Source organism: Telmatherina bonti (genome assembly GCF_933228915.1).
Source record: "Telmatherina bonti genome assembly, chromosome: 11".
NCBI lineage: Eukaryota > Metazoa > Chordata > Actinopteri > Atheriniformes > Telmatherinidae > Telmatherina > Telmatherina bonti.
Genome location: NC_136629.1, coordinates 26,481,588 through 26,504,480, shown reverse-complemented (window position 1 = coordinate 26,504,480; position 22,893 = coordinate 26,481,588). Strand labels below are relative to the sequence as shown.

The following is a 22,893-nucleotide window of genomic DNA, read 5'->3' as shown; positions in this document are numbered from 1 at the left end:
TGTATGATAATTATTATGTATATTACATAATTAGACATAAAATGGCGTATAAACACACACGCAGAAGCAGACAAACCTGCGCCCACTAAGATATTTTACTGTGCACTCAGGTATATTTTATGGCTTCTCCATCAAATGATAGTCAAATGCTGAAAAATTGTCTTTATTGAGAATCTGTATAGACATTAAAGCCTAAATCAACTGATATGGTGGCAGCAGCCTGTGCAGGAGAGCTGCTTCATTTGATTGGCCAATAATTTTTCTGGCACTTAAGACTGCCTTAAATCATGCCCTATCCATCTGCTTCAGCAAGATCTCATGTGAGCTTAAGGAAACTGGCAATCAGTGCAGTTGCTTCAACTCTTGGATAGGTTTCAAAAGGACAGCAAGCTCTCCCAGTGAGGAGGAGAGAATATACCAACTGCTGAACGTGGCTTCATGTACAACTCATTTGTGGTAAAAGGGTTGTTCTCATGAGAGGTTTGATTGTATTTAAAGGGAAATCCTCGCAATTAGAAATACTATGCAATCATAACACACATTCAGAATACACTTTACTAACTTGTGTTATTTTCTAGGTAGTGTGTCACCGTGTGAAAAAAAAAAATTCAGGATTTGGTGATTGGACAATTTGCTACATTTGTTTGGAGTTAGTAGTGAGGGTGATTAAAATGCCACTGATGACTTTGCATTTATGGGTTTCCAAGCAAATGTTACAATTAATGGAATTATAACAATAAACATTTACAGTATGCACAACAAATATGCCGTTCCAGACATTTATGGTTAGTAAAATATTTTAACAAGACTTGATCCCAGATTCAGTGGTCTTAGTGAACTACTGGGAATAAAGCTGACGTGATGCTTGATTAATAAAACACATCTTTAAAACAAAAACTCTAAATGACATTGGTTTAATTCTGAGCTAATTAGTTTTTTATTTTTTATTTTGGGACAACATATTGGAGAAAACCTCCATTTGTTTATTTTTCTTTGTTGTTTCTTCTTCTAACGTAAAAATGTTTGTTTTTTTTGTATATATTTTCTGACACCAACGTTTTGCATGTTTGCGTTCCCGACAAGCACGATGAGTTATCTCATGTTCAATAATTTGCACGTCTGTTTTTCAGGAAACAAAAAGGCTTTGCTGTTAATTCCAACACAAAAAAAATTGAGAATAGCTACAACCCATGCTGACAACTTGACCCATTTTTGTGGCAGTGACTGTAAATATGATCAGACCACTTGAGAGATAAAACTCAAGCTCCATCAGCAATTGTGTTGTTTTTGCCTAATCTCCATAGATTTAACTTTGCAGCACTGCAGACTGATCTTACAGAGGAGTGGCACCCGCTTGAGCCAAAAACTAGTATAAACCCACAACACTTGCCGATAAGAGGAATAAACCCACAACAAAATAAACATGGAGTCTTGTTTAGCTTCCAGCTCATCTGAAAAATCAGTGGCCTCTCCAACGAAACAGAGCCTGCAGACATCAACAGGACAAATCCATGTTGTGCAACGATGAGCCTGTAATGAGCCAACAAAACTGCAGCAGCTTCAATTTAAGAACCCAACCAGATGTTTGGCCGAACATCAGCGGCAGCCCACTGAGTGACGAGTCGCTGCTTTGTGTCTCTATGAGGACTGTAATGCTTTAATACCTTCCCAAACAGTGTAGGAGGCATCCCTGGATGTGTGCTAAAGAGAGAAAGGGCTACATTTAAGCCTCCTGACCTCGCCGGTTGGAATATCTCAGCACACCAAATCAGCAGGCGAGCCCACACTCTCTGCTCACATAACACTTAAACCACCTTTATACCAAACATCACCCTTTTTTTGTTTTAACATACAACAAAAAAAAAGGTAGGTATTCACTTTTGAAAGCACCTTTCTTTCATCATTTTCTTCAGTAAATGAAACAATGAACGAACAAGAGCAGATGAGATATGAGATTTTGGTTCTGAACATTTACATTTCCTACCATGCACCTTAATCCCCCACAGTGACAAACTCACTGATGGAAGCAATATCATTTTTATGAAAGAGTTTCGCCACAGGCGAAACTCTGCTGTTTGTTTTCCTGCTACATAAAATCTCTCACTCTGGCTGTGTGAGTGTCTCATGACAGCTTTTCTCTCGGGAGTCTGGACATCTAGACACGAGATGCATTTCAGAGAGCTTCCACAAGTATTGCGGCAAATTATCAGCTCCAAAAATGGAGTTTGGACAAAAAAAAAGAAAAAAGAACAAATTCTTTGCATGTTTGGCCTTTCAGATAATCTAAACTGTACAGCTGAGCCAAACTGTTTATAGTCCTTTCAGGTTGGTGCTATGGTTATTTATGAAGAGACATGCATTACAAGTAGGTTAGCAATTAGAGATGCACACATTCTTATTTTATCAATTTATTTTGATCAGACAAGTCTGAGTGATTCAGTTGGGAAAGGAGCCACATGCAGAAGTTCAGCATTTGTTTGGCTGTCCTTTGTCAGGTCTGGCAGGCGCTCGTATGGAAATGAGTAAAAACAAGGTTGCATCGGTCAAGATTCTTCATAAAAATTTCCACAGCAGCTTGGGTGGAGGAGAAATGTGCAAATTAACTGAATGCTTCATCATCTGTAAATATTCTATTGTGAAATGGTGTTGCAAGACGAATTAACTTGACCTACATTGTCTATTCTTTCAGCAGAGGGAACATTTGAGTCACTGCTGGAAATAGGAAAATACTTCATCTCATCCTGCCAATACTGCAAGGAGTGGAGGGGGGGGTGATAAATGTACTGCATATATGAATAAAATCTCACTTCTGTAGTCTTGCAGATCATGTTCCCGTAGCTTGCAGGGAATGTAGATTCAGAAAGACTTTGTGTTGCTGAAAATATAATTCACCGCTGAATCTTTTCTTTGACAGCAACCGTCAAGACTTTATTGTGTTACTTAATCAAATTGGATACCAAAATAAATAACAATTTCAGTCCAGGAGCCTTTCCTCTCACAAGCCGACTCACTCCCTCTAGCAGATGAGGTCCTCTGCAGACTCGTCCATCCAGAGAACAATTAATACCGATTTAAAACCTGTCAGTCAGTCGCACTTCCCTTTAGGGAGGAGTAGGAAACAGCAGCTGGCAGAAGAACTGCTGGTTATTAATTAAAGCTGTCAAACTTTAGAGCATTCCTAATGCTTTATGTTTATCTATCCTAATAAAACATACATTTGTCAGAGGAATGGTGGTCTATGTAGGACATTCAATGACAATGTGTCTCCTGACTGCCATCCAATGATGTCAGTTTCTATTGTTGCTTGTATAAGAACAAATACATGAGAGTGGATGTGGATCTTAACTCCTAATTGATCCTACTCTGCGCTCTTCCTTAAGATAGCACATAATACTGAGGATTAGGTTTGATGAACAAACACTCACTTTCTAATACTCACACTTCTTACCAACTTGAGGAGATCTATACTGATAAAGGTTCAGAAACTGGTGCAATCTTAATTATTTGTGTCTTACCTTACAATTACATGCACTTATTTTGCATCTCCCTAAACGTCTTTATAACTACAAAGTTTTTTTTTCCCCTTTCACTGAACAGAAACATCTACAGTTGTGTCACAATGTGATCCAAAATATTGCCAGGTCAGCCACTTCTCTTTCTTTATGCAAAAGTAAAAAGCCCCTTTCTAGGTTTTAACCACATCTGAGAAAGTTAGCATGGCCGCATCATGAGACTAACACACTAAGGGGGAGTTCGTAGCTTTTTGTATCAAGCATCCTTTTCCCATAGCTGGCCATGATGCTCATGTAGAATAAGCTGCATGTATTAATGTTTAATTGGTCATCCAGCATTATGAATCATATAAAATAACTTTACCTGGTGAAAAACTGTAATTAATAACTTTTAAAATACCTTGAATAATAAGAGTTTAAGTTTTGGGGAAGTTAAGATCCACATGTAAGCTTCTGCAGCATGCAACTGGAAATTCATTCAAGAAAAAGCAACTCCATATCTGTTGTTTACACACACCAGTTCGACTGAACAGACTAAATTTCTCCTGTTTCAAACGTAACTTTTATTAGATACCAAAGGTCACAGATTTGCAGACGACGACTGACAGACACAGGTTTAACACACAAGTTTTTAAGTTGAATTTTTTTATCCAAATGCAAGAGACCATCCACTCCCAACAGCTGTAAACATTTAATTTGGACTTTTAATTGTACTTTGTGTTCCCGTTTCGACAGACTTTGCACTCACAGGCAGTAATGGTTGTGTAATATAGCCTAATAAAGCCATGGTGGATTTGCTGAAAGTGAACTGGTGTGGAAGAAAAAAATGCTCTCCTGGTCTGAATTTACTAGAGCTGAAATGTGTTATTTCAAGTTTTCTATGAGGAAATGCAAACCAAGTCAGGGTTTGCCATATTAAATATGCACAATAAGTACAAAAGGAAACGTGTGACTTTAAGAAAAAACAGACAGATTAATTAATTTATTTACTTTTTACTGTTTGAATAAGTAGTATTTTGTGTCAGAAAACAGTATTTATGCTAAAGTCTTCAATGTAACCCTGTAAATGATCAGGGAATTTGCCACTTGGGTGCAGTAACTCCCACCTTGCTCACGTTCAAGGAACAAGTGACTCGTGGATCAAACATTATTGCTGGGGGCAGTCCCGGGCTGACAAAATGACCCTGACATCTATTAGCACAAGTAAAGGGTTTATCCTCCAAGAGGTTCAGGAGAGCACCGACTCAAAGCATAAAGCCACATTCAATACAGGCCAGTTGCCTGTGGGAGTGATGGTGAAGAAAGGAACAGGAGAAAATGGAGAAAGACAGGAGCCACAGAGGTCGATCGGAGAAAAGAGTCTGATTGGAGTGATGTGATGTGAAAGAGACTGCTAATCTATGAGAGGCTGCTGCTCCACTACGTCTATCAGCTCTGTCAATCTGCCTTCCTTCACAGCTCACCTCGCCGAAACGCTCTCATTTTTATTGACTCAATTTTTTCTCACTTATGGAGAGAAGCTGCAGCCGCATGTTTAACCCAGACACCCGCCCCCCCAGCTGTGTGTGCTTTACTCACCTTTGATATATTGCTGGACCTGCTTGCCGAATGACCCAGAGGCTTTTCATTCTGTAAAAGAGATAGAAAGATAGTTCTAGTGAATGAAATAAACTCCCAGAAATAAGGAAAAAAAAAAAAAATGAAAAAAAAAAAAGCTCAAACAGATGTCGTTAAAACAACTGGAAGCACAGTTTATGCTCCAGTCGAATGACAATCTGTGTAACATCAACCTCCAAATGAAATGCTAATATGCTCGTATTCAGCAGTTAAATTATTTGCCATGCTTAGAAGCACATGATGTTTGTCAGTTTGTACCAAACACGAAGCACTGCTGATGTCTCATTACTCTGACAGGTACAAGACAAAGCTGGGCAGTACATTTCAAAGCAATTCATCTGCCATTTGTTCATTTAATCCCAAAAACTCTCAACCTCATTGCAGAGTTTAGAGGTTAAGCATGGAAAGTAGTCATTAGTGTGCAAGACAGTATAAATGATTAAATATTAGGTGAGATTAGGGAGTACTCATTCAAAATCATTGATTCAAGCTCCATTCTCCAGCAGCACATGGGCCTGCTAGCTTGAGCCCTTTGGCATCTTAAGTTGGTAGATCAACTTACTCTGGCACGAGACGAAAGAGGGAGAGGCTGATTGCATAATTCATTCGTTCCAACTCCAAATTAAACCGAGTCACAATATTTGCATCACTGCCCAAGAAGCAAAGCAAGCTAATTTTTCCAGTGCTCAACACTGTCAAGTTGGACTTTTGGGCTTTAATGATGCTCAATTCCCACTCAGCGTCCTCTGCTCACATCAGATAAACAGCCGGGGGGGTTGTGCTGGATTTAGCATTAGCGCTAAAACCATATATGTTTACTTGATAAGTAATCGATCATGATTATATAATGCTGAGTTCACAGGAAATCAGACTGGGCGTGTGCGTGAGCCAGAACAAATCTTTACTGGCAGAGAAATCAGCTCCGTGGAAGCAGATCTCCATCATGACTCATTTAAACTGCTGGGGAGGAAATCTCCTTTACTATTGTTTAAATTCTACATATTCCTCTCCACACTACACAGCTCATAAGTTAAGTACAGTCTCACCAGAAACAAAAGCCTCACCAAAGCCTTCAAACTGCAGTAATACTAGCTCAGCTATTGTTAAGTATTATGATTTGGTTATTTTGTAGAACATACAAATTTTTCAAGTTCAAAATGAGTCACTAAGACGAACAGACCAAAGTTCCTTCTATGTGTAATTATACAATGTGTGGTGCAGCACTGAGCAACGTGTCTGAACACGGGACTACTGTCTTATCACAGCAAACAAACATTATAAAAGATAAACATTTGGGACTGGCCAAAAAGCCAGATTTAACTCTAAACAGGGTTGGACATCTGTCAGAACAAATAGAACTGGATCTTTAAGGATTGTTTGGTTCTTACACTTTTCTTAAGATGACAAGTGTTTGACTGTGGACTGTGCATTTTGAGCTATTTGGTCCAAAAGTATCAGATCCATTCTGACCCAATGTTGCTGGATAAAGAACCACAAAGGGCATATTATATCTCACCTCAGATAAACATAAACGTAATCATTTTACAACAATCTGTGCAGTTGTGAAGACATAAAACATGAACGTAATGCTGGCATTAGTATACCTTTAAAGTCTGTCAGAAGTAAAATCAGTAGAATTAATCCTCCAGACACCATTAATGTTTAAATGAAAAAAATATGAATATCTACTTAATTCCACAGTATGAAGTATGTGTTAAAATATTTCAGCTATTGATGACATGGTGGCATAACTGGACCCCTACGCATCTGCAATCAGAGCTACCATGGCATATCTTTTGGCAAATATTTGTTTAAAAAAATATTTTTCTTAAAAAGGGCTACTTAAACTAAATAAAAAAACAAAACAAAAAAACAATACAATAAACAGAAAAATAAACAGAACCATAAGACTAAAAAAAAGTGACGCCCTTTAACCAGAGGTCGTGTTTCTTTGTATTCAAGATTATTTTGCCATGTTCAAGATGTTTTCAGCCTTGGCCAGAAGCTGTGCTGTTGGCATGGAGGTGTGAGAAGAACATGAGACATGCTTTAGACTGAAGAAACACACTTGAGTGTATGCACTTCCGTATCAAATCCACATGTGACCAATTATGATTATTTCAGAGCTCTATGTGTCCCAGCTTTATCTTGTTGCCATGGTAATGCAACTTTTACATGTTTCAGGTTTCTCCATTCCTTCCCTGCTTCCTTCGTGCTTCAGCCTTACTTTCATGCCATCTCACAAAATGCCCAAGGACAACACAACACAACACAACACAACACACACACACACACACACACACACACACACGTTTCTAACAAACTCTTCCAATAATGGTGATAAGATTAAAACTTGGATCCAGTTTCTTAGACGCAATTATGTGATTAAAATCAAATCCAAACACACAAATTGTTGACCTTTGAACAAGCCATCCTCATCTGGTCTCATTGGGAGACATTGTGCTGAATGAGTGGACTGTGCACTTAAAACACAGATCCATCGTCTTATTTGTCACCTCTAATTCTCTGACAGATGACCATTGTGACCATTATCCCCAATATCACACCAAATCCATCCTTAGATCTCCAGCAGAGAGGATTGCACTTTCTGGCTGTTGACGCTTGATTTGAACATTTGCATTTACACACAAAAGCTATTCAATACCAGTCAAATGTTTGGACACACATTCCCATAAATAAAAGGGAAAATGTGTCCAAGTTTTTACCGGTAGTATAAATGAGTCCAGAAAAACATGAAAGGAAAAAAAAAACAAAAAAAAAAAACAAACTACTTTCTTTACTTTTCTTTCTTTAAACATTTCACCTAAACAGAGACAAGATCTCAGATGTTGCCCTGGTAAATTCAGCAGTTCTCCATTTTTGTGACATGGGTTCCTCAATGCGGTCAATGAAATGCCACAACACTGGCAAATGTAGCTCTCAAAGGGGGCAATTTGTTCAGCAAATCAACCGTCGCATTGTTGAGCAGCATCAAAGTTTAGCTATCAGGAGATGACAGTGGAAGATAAAAGACACAGGAAAAGAATAGAACAAATTGATGATCCTTGACCTTAATCCTTATATCTTCTTTAAAAAAAAAAAAAAAAGAAAGAAAAGAAACAAGTCTGAGGGGTTTTGGAAATAACAAGGCTGCAAATGGACTTGAGGCTTTTATGTCCGGCTGTGATGAGACAAGAGCACCTGAAGATGGGTGATAAAAGATGAATAGTGGACATTTCTAAATTGGGCCTCTTCAAACTGAAATTTTCTCAGGAAAGAAAAACAGTTTCTATACTGTATCATCCTTAACACAAAGTCCAGAAGTCACCTTCCCTGCCACCAAGACTGGAGACTTAAAAAAAGAGGGAAAAAAAGGAAGGCCTTATTTTCCGGGCTCATGCATAATTCTGATAAAGAAGGGCTGAAGTTTCACAGTCGGCTGTGTCCATCTTTCTCCACCTTCTCTATGAGTCTGTTAGCTGGCACAGTCTTTGATAACAACTTTTAAACTGGACTCCAAAGACTCAAGCTTGTGAAGAAAAAAAAAAGAAAAAAAAAAAAAAGAAGCTTAAGCAAGAAGAGGTCAAATTCAGAGGAATCACTGTTCTTAGAGCTCTGTTCTCGGCCCACAGGGATGAGAGCTTAGTCGCTTTTATGCAAAAATCTAAAAAAGATAAAACCTTTGTGAACTTAGCTCTGCCTCTTTGAAATGTGTCTTTTCTCACTGAAGTTCCACTATTCAAGCAAGAGTTTTATGGCGTGCGATATTTGACGTGGAGTGACTTTTCTGCTTCATTTCTCCTCATCTGTTAGCTGGATGTGGCAACATCTAAGAACATTGTTGTTTTAGAAACTGAGAGGAACATTTATAAGCTATTCTCCCAAATGGAAGTTTAGGACAAAAAATGTTCAAATCTTATGACATGGCGTGAATATGCAGAGTCTATGTGTTATATAGTTTAGAGCACCAACTCATTGTTAGGTCCAGCAATGTTTGAGAGGGAAATAAGTGTCTCAACAACATTTGCATTTCTTTTTCCTGCCTCTGAGGTCATATCTAAACTCCAAATGGAACCCCAGGTGATGTAAATGTCAGAGCTGCTGTAAAACTGCAAAAAAAAAAAAAAAGCATCTAAAAGATCAAAAAGTCAGGAAAAGTTTTAAAAAATCCATAAACATCCCAATGTCTGTTACTTTGTTTACAAATTCTGCTTCAGAGGGGTCCATCCTGCAACGAGATGCATCTTTCCTGGTTTCTGCTCCATTTCACATCGACGTCATGCCAGAGAGCCAACACACAGCTTCTGCTTGGGGCTTCTCAGTATTCACTCAGTGAGGCTGTTTGCAGCAAAAACAGACATGAAACCGGATTTTACATGAGGGCATACAACATCAGGGCTGCCTGACAAAGTTTTTACATTTTAGAGACACTTTGAAAAGATCTAAAACACAGCAATATAATGAGCTTTCTGCTCTATAAAATAAAACTTGGTGTCTGTTAATGTTATTGTTGAGTTTACTTTTCCAAACTGACGTCTATTTTATCTCTTGACTTCCAGGAATATCTTCCACAGGCCCACAGGGGATTTGCCCCAAATTGTTGCATCTGTTCTCCAGTGCAAACACGTGGTCTCCATCGAAGCACATGGATGGCACTTTGCTGTTCTGGCTGCAATTATGCAATAATATACAGCATAATCAGCTTCCACTGCTGTAAGGAGAAAATCTACTAATATTGCTACTAAAATGTAAAGTCAAGCACTTCCTCTGCCTGGAATAATCTGATCACTTGTAAAACAAATCAGTTATATTACCAACATGGCACAAAAAACAAGACATTTGAAATGGTAAAAAACTGATTTTAAGCTTGTAAACAAACAACTCTTGAAAATGGTCTCAATCTAACACAAATAATACATTTTTACTCTATGCACAAAACCCTAAAACAGCTTACTAAAAGCTTGCCTGCTCTCTGACAGAGCCATCTTCAGAGGCAGCTCCTCCATTTAAAAAAACAGCCCCAGTACACTTCATCTTATGCAACAAATTGCTGACATCCTAACAAGATGAGGAGGAAGGAGGAGGGAAAATAGACAGAGGAAGAGACATGAAGTCAGGGACAAAGGAGCCTTATGAATGATTGCTTTCAAGCAGTGATAATGAGGTGACTGCAGAAGGAATTAAATCAGGGAAATTAATGGGCAGAGTGGATGTGACACTGTTCTTTCCCTCCGTCACTGCTCCTCTGTAACTACATGGCATCTTAGGGACCTTTGCGAGCCCAAGTCTCCCTACAGCAGAAGCTGTAAGCTTGGCTAATCACAACAGTTCAGTGACCTGCAGCACACCTTCACCACCATCTTTGTGGGGGTGGTAGTGTTTCCACTTTCTTTATGCAATATGCAGTGTGATAAATGTTCACAAGCTGCAGCAAGGAAACACAAAATTCAGGAACTTCCATTTCAATGAAAAGTGGCTCAATGGTGAAACTAAACATCAGTGGTCACAACAGCCCAGACTGGCAAAGTATTTTCTTTCCAGAATAGATAATTGCTCCTTCCAGCTTCCAGAAATGCTATGAATCTAAATGAGAGTGAGTTGGTGGGTACTGCAGGTTTGAAAAGAGAAAACAAATAGATGTAAACCATTACACATGCACCAGTATTGAGGTATACACAACCTGGTTTGCATGCACCTGCATGTGTCTTACTTCATTTGGTAAAGCACAGAAACTCCTCTTTCCTCATAGATGTCATTCATGCCTGAGTATTACAGTAAAATAGTTTATGTGAGTAACATCCAGACAAACCCTGCTAATTTTCTTTTAGTTAAACCTTCTCTGAGCAAAAAAATTCAGACAATCAGCTGACAGGTAAATCTGAGAAAAACCTGCAATTCTGCAGGTATGGCAACAAAAACACATTGAACCTGTTACAGACCAAACATGGCAAAGGGTTTACATTTGAAAAGGTTCTCTGAAATAAAAGCACGAGCATAGCATGATCCTCTTAGGGCTGGTCACTCTGCCAAATGCAGATATAAAAAAAAAAAAATAGGCCACTCTTTTTTTTTTTTTTTTTTTTCCTCTCAGTGAGCAAAATGCAGCGTACAAGCCGACACAAGATTTCCATTCCAAACACAGATAACATTCTTTCACATGCATAGCTTTAAAAATATTTCCCTGTATCACATGAATGCAGGTGATGTCAACTTAATGATAACAAACTGACTCTGAGCCCAAAAACACAGCTGCCAGGGGGAAAATATGTATTAAAGGATTATGGAGCAAACATGCATTAAACAGGTCCTCCTCACAGGTCAGACATCCACATTACATCAAACATCCACTAACAGAGTGCCATCAGGAGAGGAAGTTAGCCTTTCTGTGGTTTCCTGTCCCTGCCACTGTCCTGAGGCCACTTGGTCAGATGAGTGCAGCTGTGCTGTACAGAACGACCAGATGCGAAATCTCTCCTTTGTGCAGTAACAAAAACCACAACTTGGCTGACTTTGGATTTCAAGAACAGACAAAAGAGGCAACAAAAAACTTGAATTATTCGAGAATCTCGTCGTCTGCAAAGCATCCACAAGTTTTTAGAATGATTTTTTTTTTCTTTTTGTTTGAGGGCAAATGCTTTCTGAACACAAAAGGAATTAAGTTCAAACTGTCAGCCCGCAGCATCTGTGTATGTGTGTTTCTGTGTGAATCATAAAACCACATCAAACTGGGGTAAAAAGAGGAAGGGAAGGAGGCAACCCCACACTCTGCTTGAGCAGAAATCTGGAGCTTTTGCAAATGTCAGTGAGAACGGGAAGGTCTATCTGTGTACTCATCAGCAGGATATATGCTTGTGGTTTTCCTATGACTGCCTCCTCCTCCCCCTTATTCTCATCCTCTTCCATCTTCTGCCGCCTCTGGCTGTTCCTCATCTTCCTTTATCTTAGGCATAATTCCATTAGTATGTCCAAACAGGATATGGTGAAGAGAGACAAGGACCATCATGTTAAGGACAGCACTATGTTGGCTGTGTGGTGGTATTATAGATACGATACAACATTTTTATAGCTACAAAAGCTACAGTAGAAAGTTGATTCCTCTTACAGAAACTTGTCCTGATGGGATGAAAGATACATGTATGACTACAAGAGGCCATACTTTCCTGTTAGCAACACTTCAGGTTTAATTCATTCACATGACAGGACTCATGATTTAGAACTTGTGTAAAAAGAGTGACGACATGGTTCATTAGAGCAGTACATGCATTATTAGAGTTTGAACCCCCTGACCCCTGATGATAAATAATCCACTTAAAGGCTCACAGAAACAAAGAAATGCCAACAGGTCAGCAACAATAATGTTTACAAAATACAAGTGTACAGAATAAAGTTAAGCTTGAATTTAAACTTTTACTCACTGACTCTAAGCAGTAGATTCCAACACCAATAACAATGTGAAACTAATGTCCACAGTCCAAACGCTGTGGGACTGTCGGGAATCATCAGCTCTGGGAATGTGAGTAAACCATCTTACCCATAAGAATCGCTGAAACGTGTTTATTTTAACTTGCGGTATCCTGTGTGAGGAGTATTAACGGTATTAGCATGCTGACGGCTTCGAAAACAAATTTTGAAGTGAGACCAGATTGCAACTGGAGGTCCTTTCCTTTCATTTCAGATTTTAAATCAAACTTTTATGAATTAGAAAATGAGGCAGACCAATGTATCCCACCATCAACAAGACAATCAATTCAGTGGGTGGATAAACAATGCTGTTGTGAAACGTAAGGCTGCATTTTTAGCCAAACAGCAAAACCAAACATTCAGTCAATGAAACCTGACATCATATTTCATGATTGATTTGGAAAAATGACCACCTGAAGCTTTGAGGCTGAGTTGACGATTCTGTGGAACATCAGGAGAACTAAACACCCAACATTTGAGTAAACCACATGCACTATAAACTCCTGGACCCTGGCCTCATGCTTTTTGTGCCTCCTCTTCCTCGCATCTCCCCTGTAGAACAGGTTTTAAGCTCCGTCCTGACATGTGACTGCACTAATCTCTCCCTCCCTCCAACCAGCTGCAGATTTGACACAAAGCTCTGCGATTTGGTTCATCAGTCATTGATGTGATATGCTAAGCTGTGGCAGGGGCGGGGGGGATATTTGTTTGTATGTCTGGCTGATCTGCCAGTGAGGCCTTGTGCGAGTGTAAAGTTCCTGTTTCCAGTTAGACGATGTCCCTGCCAGTACTTCTGTCTGTTCTTGCGCCCTCACACAGTAAAATGCTGAAGCACAAAAAAACAAAAACCTCGCTGGAGAGGACAAGGGTTTTGTTTGGTGTCAGAGCAGATATGATGTCTCATGGTGGCCTGTACTTTGGCAATCTGTCATCAGAAATTGACAACATGCAGATAAATAACAAGGCTTCTAGGAAGTCATATACAGTATCTGGATGCACCCCCACTCATCCTAAACAAAGGGCAGCAGCACAAGAGTAAATGGGTCAACCTTTCACACTGGGGAGGTGGCAGATGCCCCTATAAACTGCAAAAACAGGAATACCTTGCACATCCACTGGTTGACACAAGAGATCCACAAGAGATTGAGCTGAATACACACCAACAAGCCCGCAAAAAAAAAAAAAAAAAAAAAAAAAGAGCTGAGCAAGCGTAATGATCCCACATAAACGTGAATTCATAACCTGAACGAATCACAGGATGGATGGACTTCTATCTGTCAAATGCGAACAAACTGAAAGAGACAAAATGGAAACACACACACACACACACACACACACACACACACACACACACACACACACACACACACACACACACACACACACACACACACACACACACACACACACACACACACACACACACACACACATTCCTGGCAACTCTTTCATCTCTTGGCTGCTGCAGCAGAAGTGCTCTGCCATCACCAAGGAGACAGAAGACCTCACCATAACAACCAGCGAATGGAAAACAATGAGCCCCCACCTTCCTTTTGTTATCATCATCCTGTCTTTGCACATGCACGAATCGCATAATTGACAACAAATGGAGAAAAAGAAAAGATAAAGAAAACACTGACATTTGCAGCATCAGCAAAAACAGGACAAAGACGGACACACACACACACACACACACACACACACACACACACACACACACACACACACACACACACACACAAACACAAACACACACATCAGCAACACCACCAAAAACAGCAATCTGTACCTGAATCTTCATCTTCCAGCAGGAATTCATGGCTGGATCCTGAAACGACCTCACCTCTCCGTCTCACACACACACACCTTCTGTCTCTCTCACACACACACACAGGCGCGCACACACACACACACAATGGTTGCTCAGGGACGTTACATGCCCCCTTTATAAATCCTTGAGGTGAGTCCAGACGGAGAGAGAATCCCAGGGAGAGAGCCAAGCCTCAGCAAATACGGAAGTGGAGCTGCGGCAACAATGTCTGCCGTCGCCGTGGCGACTGCAGCACAGACCAGAAAGAGAGACAGAGGGAAAAATAGGGAGAGAGACAGCAGAGGGAGGGAGAACAAGTGGCTGCCCTACATTTTCTTTTCAAACACACAACACAGACAGAGCTGCTACTGCTCCTGCTACATGTCCAGGCTTGCTTCCCCTCTCAGAAGCAGACACACACACACACACACACACGCACACACGCACACACGCACACACACAGTCAATCTGCTACTGTAATCCCATTGGCCGAGCCACCACTTCCTCCAGCTGATCTTGATGAGAAGTGGGGGGAGGGGCAAACTGTTGTTGAATCATTCAGAAGAGGAAGGTGGTGTCCTCTAAATAGACTCCCACTGATCTGCAGCCTGAGCTTAACCCTAAAGAGCCTCCCAGTGACGCTGCTTAGCCACGTCCTGCACCGTCACACACACCCAGACAAAGCCTTCTCCCTCTGAATCCCTCACCATTCTCAGACAAAGAGTCAACCACCAATGCAGTTATAAACCATAATCAGCGCCCACCAATAGGAGAGGTTGTTACAGCCGTGTAGACCAATCCTAAGCATGCAGCGAGGGATGTGTGCTGGAGTGCAGAGTGGAGGGTAATTTAGTGCAAGCATCTCACAGCTGTATTCAAGGGCACAGCTAACACGTGGCACAATCACTCAAATGCTGACATGACACATCAGGACAAACCAAAGACCAATAATAAACACAGTCATCATACAGCAATGACTAACTTGGAGTCATGATGCTGCTTTGAATCAGAACGTAAAGTCGATAAAAAGCGTAATTATACCAGGATGATAAAAAAGAGCTGACGTTGGAAGGCAATTAAAAAAAAAAAAAAAGACATATAGTGTTTATTTTAAGCACAAAAAAAACAGGTTTGAATGCATTGAAGCAACCAGTTATCTTATAGCATCTGTCACCAACAGGTCCCATACATAAAGTAATATAAAATATAAATAATCCCATAATCCTATAAATCCCATAACTCAATTTTGGGATACTTTATGGAATATATTTATACTGTATCCATGTTGCATTTTTACAACCTCATATTCGAGTTAATAATAGTTGTAGAAGACATCCGTACTCTGAAGACTATAAACTACCCTGTTTCATACCTGATCTTTATTTTTTTTATTCATCTTAAATACATATTATTCATCAAAGGTTTTCATGTTAAATTACACCTTCATGTTGAATGCCAAATTCTAAATTTGTTTAGCTGTCTGAACATTTATTCAGGTGCCCCCCTCCTTTTAAGAGTCTTCATAACCCCAATAGTTATGCTAACAAACGTGAACAGGCAAAGAGTTGGAGGTAGATGAAACAGTGAGACTTATGGTCTCTTGCTTCATGCTAAAGACAGTTCAGGTCCTTTCGATTGGATAATGAGCTGAGCAGCACTTTCTCCGAGTCACACTGCTTAAACAGCTTTGGTCTCCAAATACAGTCTTACCGCGGATCTGCTGGCACGGGAACATCAAAGACTGTACACCAAGACTTAACCGATTGTCAGCAGCTCAAAGCACATGTACTCAAAAGATTTGACGTAATTAAACTTGTTTACTCCTCCAGGTCTTTCAGATTTATGTTCTTTACTCAACAGTAATTATTTTAGAGCCGTTTGCATCTTTGAGGATAAAACTTTATTAATGTAGCAAATACCAGCATGTGTCATCCTATAGATTCTTTTAGATTTATTGATGTCCCTGCATTGAAATGAGCATTTATAGTCAGTGGATGGACAACTGACTATGTTTTGTCAGCTTTTCTGCACATCATCTCAGCAAAGGGGCCAATGGTTTTCTTTTAGCTTTTAAAATGCCTTGCATTACTTTACATACCGAAATAATGCAAAGAAAATAAATAAAACAAACACCTTAATCACAAGAAACTGAATAACAATGTGTACTTTGTCCTTGTGAAACCATTTGCAGATACACTCAAGTTCATTTTACACCAGATAAAGTGTAGGAAAAGAATGCTACTGAAACTGATATGAAATGATGCAGCTTTTTTTCTTTTGGAAACTAAAGGCAAACATCAACTAGTTCAAACTCCATCGGTCTAGTTTGTAAATGAACTCTGAGAAACTGGATTCAAGCCATACTTTGCGTAAATTATGAAGCAACAGCAGGCAAGAAGAAAGCTGCTGATTTATCTGAGTTAGGAGTTTTGTGAAACCATCTCAATTTGAAATAACACAAAGAGGAGAATGATGCTTGAACACAGCCTCATCATAACAATGTCAACACAACTGTCTGCATACTTCTAGACAAATAATTGTCAAGCTTCTTGAGAAGAAAGCAGGAAAAAGAAGAAAAGACAGCCAGCTGGTCACTCTGCCAGCTAACAGCTCCTTAACTTGAGCGCAACATAATAATCTGATGCTCTTTCAGGACAGGCGGACGGTGCTGCTGCAGGGCTTTATAAAGTAAAGATAACAGAAAAGTGGGTTCTAGAGAACAACACTCTCAGAATATAAACCATAATAAGCAGCAGATGGGTAACGACATGGGCGACAACGAGAATAATGCACGCTTTGTTTAAAATATCCAACAAATTTAAAAACATTTGGTTTCATTCATCACTTCCAGTGAAGGGAAGTAGTTTCCTGGTTTGTTCCCTGTATCTATACAGCACAGATGGTGCATTAGTGTTACAAATATATGAACACAATCATGTTGCTGTTTAGTATCTGAAAAACTTCTGAGAAAAGGCTCGTTATCACTCAGCGACACCTCATTCGTACGCTCAAACTGTTATTCAGATCTGTACTTATTTGATTAATTTTAAGGACATCTAGAAACTGTACATAAAAGTTGTGATAGCTTCACTGGACTTGTCACCACAAACCACAAAAATGAGTCATCTCTAATACAAATAAAGTTGATTAGGATACAAACTAGAACTTTTCCTAGGTCAGTCATCTGGTGCCGTAACCTAAATAAACAGCAAGTGAAAACTAAACAGTAACTACTGTTACGCCAAGTCAAGCTGTTGCTGAAGTACAACCTGACTATGTCCACTGATGTGGGTCATTATACATGCACAGGACGGAAATAAGTTAATAATTTAAGCATATCTGAAGCCACAACATTGTGGACTATGTGAACAACATTCAAAACTACTGCATGTAACTTTCTCTGGAGGAGATTTTTTGTGCTTGTGAATAGAGTTGAATTCAATACCAAGACTTTGTCTGAGTTACTGTGAAGGTGATTTTTTTTTCAGATGATGAAAAGGTTATGAAATCAAGAATTTATTTGCAACAGACTGGAAATGTTTTGAGCGACTGCAGGTTGATGCTATTTTTTTTCAATCAATTTCTGATGCATTAAGTCATCTGGAAAAAAAAGCCAAACAGACAGAAATGTGCACATGAGAGCAGCTTTACGGGTAATTCAGCTGTACTAATATACATTTGGCCTTTACAGATTTTACAAAATCATCTAAATAACTGCATTATCTGTGTATTAGTCTGGATTTGAGCATTGATTGTGTAATACCTTGGTTCTACCAACACCGGGATTCATTGTCTATTTGAAAGTAGAGGGAAAACAAAACGTTATCCATTAAGAAAATGATTACAAGGGGCAGAATAATAGTAATACAACAGGTCACTTTAAACAACACAAATTTTAACAAGACTAATAGAAAATAAGACAAAAGCTGACAAACTTTCACTTTGTTATTTTTAAATGACAAAGATTTTGTCACATCTCCTGATGCAATAATCATAAAAAAATCATCATCAGTATTATGACTACCTGTCAGTCCTGACATCCCTCTATAAGGACATAAGACCTAGCTGACAATATACCAGAACTGTGCAGAACTACTGAACTGCTCCAAAGACTCAGTAAGTGCTTTTATGTTCTGAGCAATTCATCCATAAAAAGCTTTGTGAGGACATCACAGTAATACTTAAAACAATAGGTGTATTATCAGATTAACAAAGTGTGAAATGGGGCGAGATAAGACAAATAAAGAGGCTAAAAACCTTTTAACTTTAACTTGGAGAGAAAGTGACTTAAGGTATTATAGAACTACAAAGAATATCAGCTTAGTTTACATATCATACTAGTGCATTGGGTTTTGAAAGTATTTCTACATAATTTCACGATTTATATATAAACTTCTCATATTTACATATATCTTAATTTTTTGCTGTAAATATAGATTATTTAAACAAGCTGTGAGCATTTGTTTCTTTTTCTTGTAGTGTCGGGAGTTTTTATCTTACGAGCGTTTGACATGACATCGGACAAACACAAGAGGAGCAGGAGAGTGAGATCATATGATGTGACATATGACTTGACGGAGGAGGAGATGAACTACAGCAGTGGAGAGTTAGAGCCAGAAACGTGAGGCAAAATGAGATTGGATGGAGAGAATACGAAAGGAGAGCGCAAACTCTTTGACAGTGTGATTCCCACAGAAGGGAAAACATGCCAGATATCTCGATGTGCGTGAAATTGAGCAGTAATAGCCTTTTCAGTTCATATTCAAATACAGTCATGCGTACTCATAACTACAACTCTGAGGCCTGTATGCCTTCTGCATCAATCACTTCTACATCCAATTAAGAGAAAGACAAGGAAAACCAGGGGAAGTGGTGAAGGGGAGAGATGGGCTGTAAAAAAGAAAAAAAAGAAAAAAAAAATCAACGTTTTTTGCTTACTTAATATTCTGTAAAATGTTGAAAAACTGCATAGAGATCCTTTGCTCCACATCTGCTGAAACTCCGCGCATTGCTTTGATTTGAAGCTTTGCTTCATATATTGCAGCAGAATGTTTCAATGAAGACGTGCAAACATGAAATGGGTTAGCCATTGATACACCGCCATCAAATAAGTGACTTTTTGGCACTCAATACAACGGCTCCATCCTGACCTGTAAAAGCCAATGGAAATTTGCAGAAACAGCTCCTGCTCCTGCTGCGGGATGGTCCAATGGAGGTGGCGGACAAATTTTACTGTGACCTCTTTCAAATGCTATTTCTGTCTGAACTGTGAGGCAACATCAAGCTTTGCCATACAATACAATAAATATACAAAATTCATAATGTGATCTCCTGACTGGTGATGAAGATGCAAACAGAAACTAAAGGATTTCAAAGAGAGAATCAAGGGGATGCAATAATAAACCTGGAGGAAAGTTTCTGCTCAACCTTTTCCTTCTGTAAGATTCAAAGCAGGAAGCAAAAACAACCCCAGTTTAAACGTATTACACTACAGTCAACAATGTGTGTGTTATAAAATGGGTAATTATTACTTTTCTGCATTTATTCCATCCATGCGTGGCATATGTTTCAAAACATCAAACACTTCAGGGGTTAAACTGGGTCAGTGCTCTCCGAGTTAAAGATAGACCATAGTTTTCTTCATGTGATTTCCTTTTACACGTGTTATTTCACAATATATGAGGTCTTATTTCAACACTTTTCTGAGGTGTACCAGTCACATAAAGCCAAAACGTTCTGTGACTGCTTGTAAAGACAACACTCAGTTCATCTGTCCCCAGGTGTGTTTAAATGCTGAGTCCTGTTCAGTTACATAATAGAGCTGTATGTCAGAGCAATAACACATTTTTTTCTGTTTAATATCAGCTAGACACACACAGAAAAAAAAACTAATTTATAAGTACATCCACATATCTTTACACCTCAGCACAAGCCGCCTCCTCCGCTCGCCCAGCACCTCGTCGTTCAGTCTGACGTGAGGAACATGACAGGTTGATGGAAGGGTTGAAGAAAAATGCAATGCAGAATGCAAATGACTTAAATCCTGCTTTAAAAAGTTAAAGCTTTAACCATATTAAATTTAGAAGGTAAATTTCACAATTTTCTGTGAAATGACACGTTTAAACTCAAGTTTAAAATAAATCATAACTTAAAATTACTCAACCCTCTCTGGTTGCTGGTTTGAGCACAAGTATGCAAATTTGACTTATTCTTAACCACAAGATTAACTAATGAATTATTCTACAGTTTCATCTACCCTTGCACTTTATAAGTACAAGACTTGATCTAATGCTAGTCTATTACGCTTTTCATACAGCAGATGGTTCCATTTATTGATGCATCATTTAAAAAAGCATTTCTCTTAAATTCTTAAGCTTCAGATGAAACATACAGAAATAAAAATAAAAGAGGAAACAAGCAGACTTCTTTAAAATGTATGTTACAACTTGGTTGAAGAAATTTGCCCTTGTTGCAAAACGGTCACTCATCAATGGTTTCTAAGCCAGTAAGGAAGAAGTGAACATTTCTCTTGTCTCTGAAGTCATTTATAGTTTTTGAGCTTTTAAAATTCTGCATATGAGCTATGAAATTTTGTGAAAAGTAACAATTGAGTAAATTGCAGTTTAATGTCAATATAAAAACTATATTATTTTCACACTTGTAGACATACAGACACAGGCTCTGTAGTTACAGAGCGATTGTTCAGTTATAAGCTTTGCAGGGCAGAATTACTGATGGCATGCAAAGAGCGATGTGTCACTTTGCAGCAATGACTGCACACATACAGAGCACCCGATGTCACCTTGAGACAGCAAGGCTTTTGTCTTCTCAGTTTTACCGATCATAAAGAGGGTCCCTTTTATATCCATCTAATTGACACATTCTACAACCCTTAATATTAGATACTATGATAGGTGCGTGTTTTGAATATTAATCTGAGCTCAAAGTGTTCAAACAGATCTTCTGCCTCTTTATGTGCTTAATCTTAGCCAATCTCACACGTGTCTGCCTGTAAAACATAACATTGTTCATCTATTACAAACTAAAAACATGAGTTGGAATATCTTAATTGTCTCCTGGTTACTATCCGTAAGTAAGTCACTGATGTGGCACAGATTAAAACCTGTTATACTTGAAGAAATAAGATAATAAAGACGTCAATGTCTTATCAGAGCAGAAGCAGAGACAAGTGACGGAGGTCAACTGTAAACACACCACTTACAGAAGCATTACTTAATAAGATTAGGAAAATATCCTGTTTATCCCTGTACTGTAGCTTGACAGATGAGACCAACCAAAAAGAAATATTTAAAAACGCCCAAGACTTATTTTATTTTCCTACTTAACTGCTGAACAGCACTCCTTGCATTACCTCCTAAGATACCTTCATAAACATGGAAACTCACTTTCCGCTCAGTGATAGCAAGCTCAGGCTCAGATGAAGCAAAGCAGTCCCAAACCACAGTGCTCCCTTAAGTGTATTTCACCTCTTGCTGCAGAAAAGTGCATGGCATACAAACTTACTGAGAGTTCATCTTAATCAAGTCATCAGAAAGATTTTCCAAACAGCCCTACAGAGAGACAATCTGCTGTTTGAACAACATTAGCATACAGAGATGTGATTTCTTTGTGACGGCACTCCATGTAGCTCCTGCACCAAGACTTTGTGATTCTAGACCAGGGATCACAGGTCCTTAAAAGTGTCCTGAAGGTATTTAATATTTTTCTGCAGCAACACACCTGATTCAAATAAAATGAATTTCCAACAGCTTGTTGTCATATTAACAAGACTGTTATGGACCCGTTTATTTGAATCAAGTGTGTTGCTGCTGCAGAGAAACATCCAATGCATGCAAGATACCGGCACCTGAGAACCAGAGCCGGTGATCCCTGAGCTAGACTCACAAACAGAAATTTTAACCACATCATATATAAGGTTCCTGCATGCTTTTGCAGTTACAACTAGGAACAACAACCGCGGGAAATCAGTTTGGCAGCAGACTAACGAATGTCTCAGCTGTTTGGGATTTTACTGTAATCTGGTTTAGTTTATTGCAAATCAACCATTTCTGATCACAGGTCTACTGATGTCCTTTTCTGAGCATTTATGCATATGGACATAGCTTGCTGCGAGTAGCAAATGGAAAAGGCTTGTTTTTTTAAAGTCATAGCACACACACAGACACAGAGCCAACTTGTTTGGACTTGGTTTTGATTTGAGTGATTGCTCATAATAGGACCTGAGATGAAGATATGGTCATCTTCTAAACATCCACACAGAACTCTGTCAGCATCTGTGTTTTTTCAGAATTTGGAGAAAGGTTATTTAAAAAAAAAAAAAAAAAAAAAAAGAGAAACTGCAGTATCTACTATAAGACACATGCATTAGCTCCATCAGTATCCACCATCAGCACCACCATCCACCATCAGCACCATCTACATAAGATAAGTGTTTCACCAGTACGTGGTGTGTAAGGAGTATGTGGCAACAGC

At 39.0% G+C, this 22,893-nt stretch overlaps 1 protein-coding gene across 1 annotated transcript in view; it reads right to left on the bottom strand.

The window, feature by feature from the left end:
• The window catches only part of marchf8 (membrane-associated ring finger (C3HC4) 8), a gene marked incomplete at its 3' end in the record, with an annotated part of 79,077 nt that overhangs the window by 13,129 nt on the left and 43,055 nt on the right, over positions 1-22,893 (bottom strand). The window contains exon 3 of the mRNA XM_079248554.1: positions 5,091-5,141. Within this exon, the coding sequence (XP_079104680.1) occupies positions 5,091-5,141 (51 nt within the window). The remainder of the gene's footprint in view (positions 1-5,090; positions 5,142-22,893) is intronic.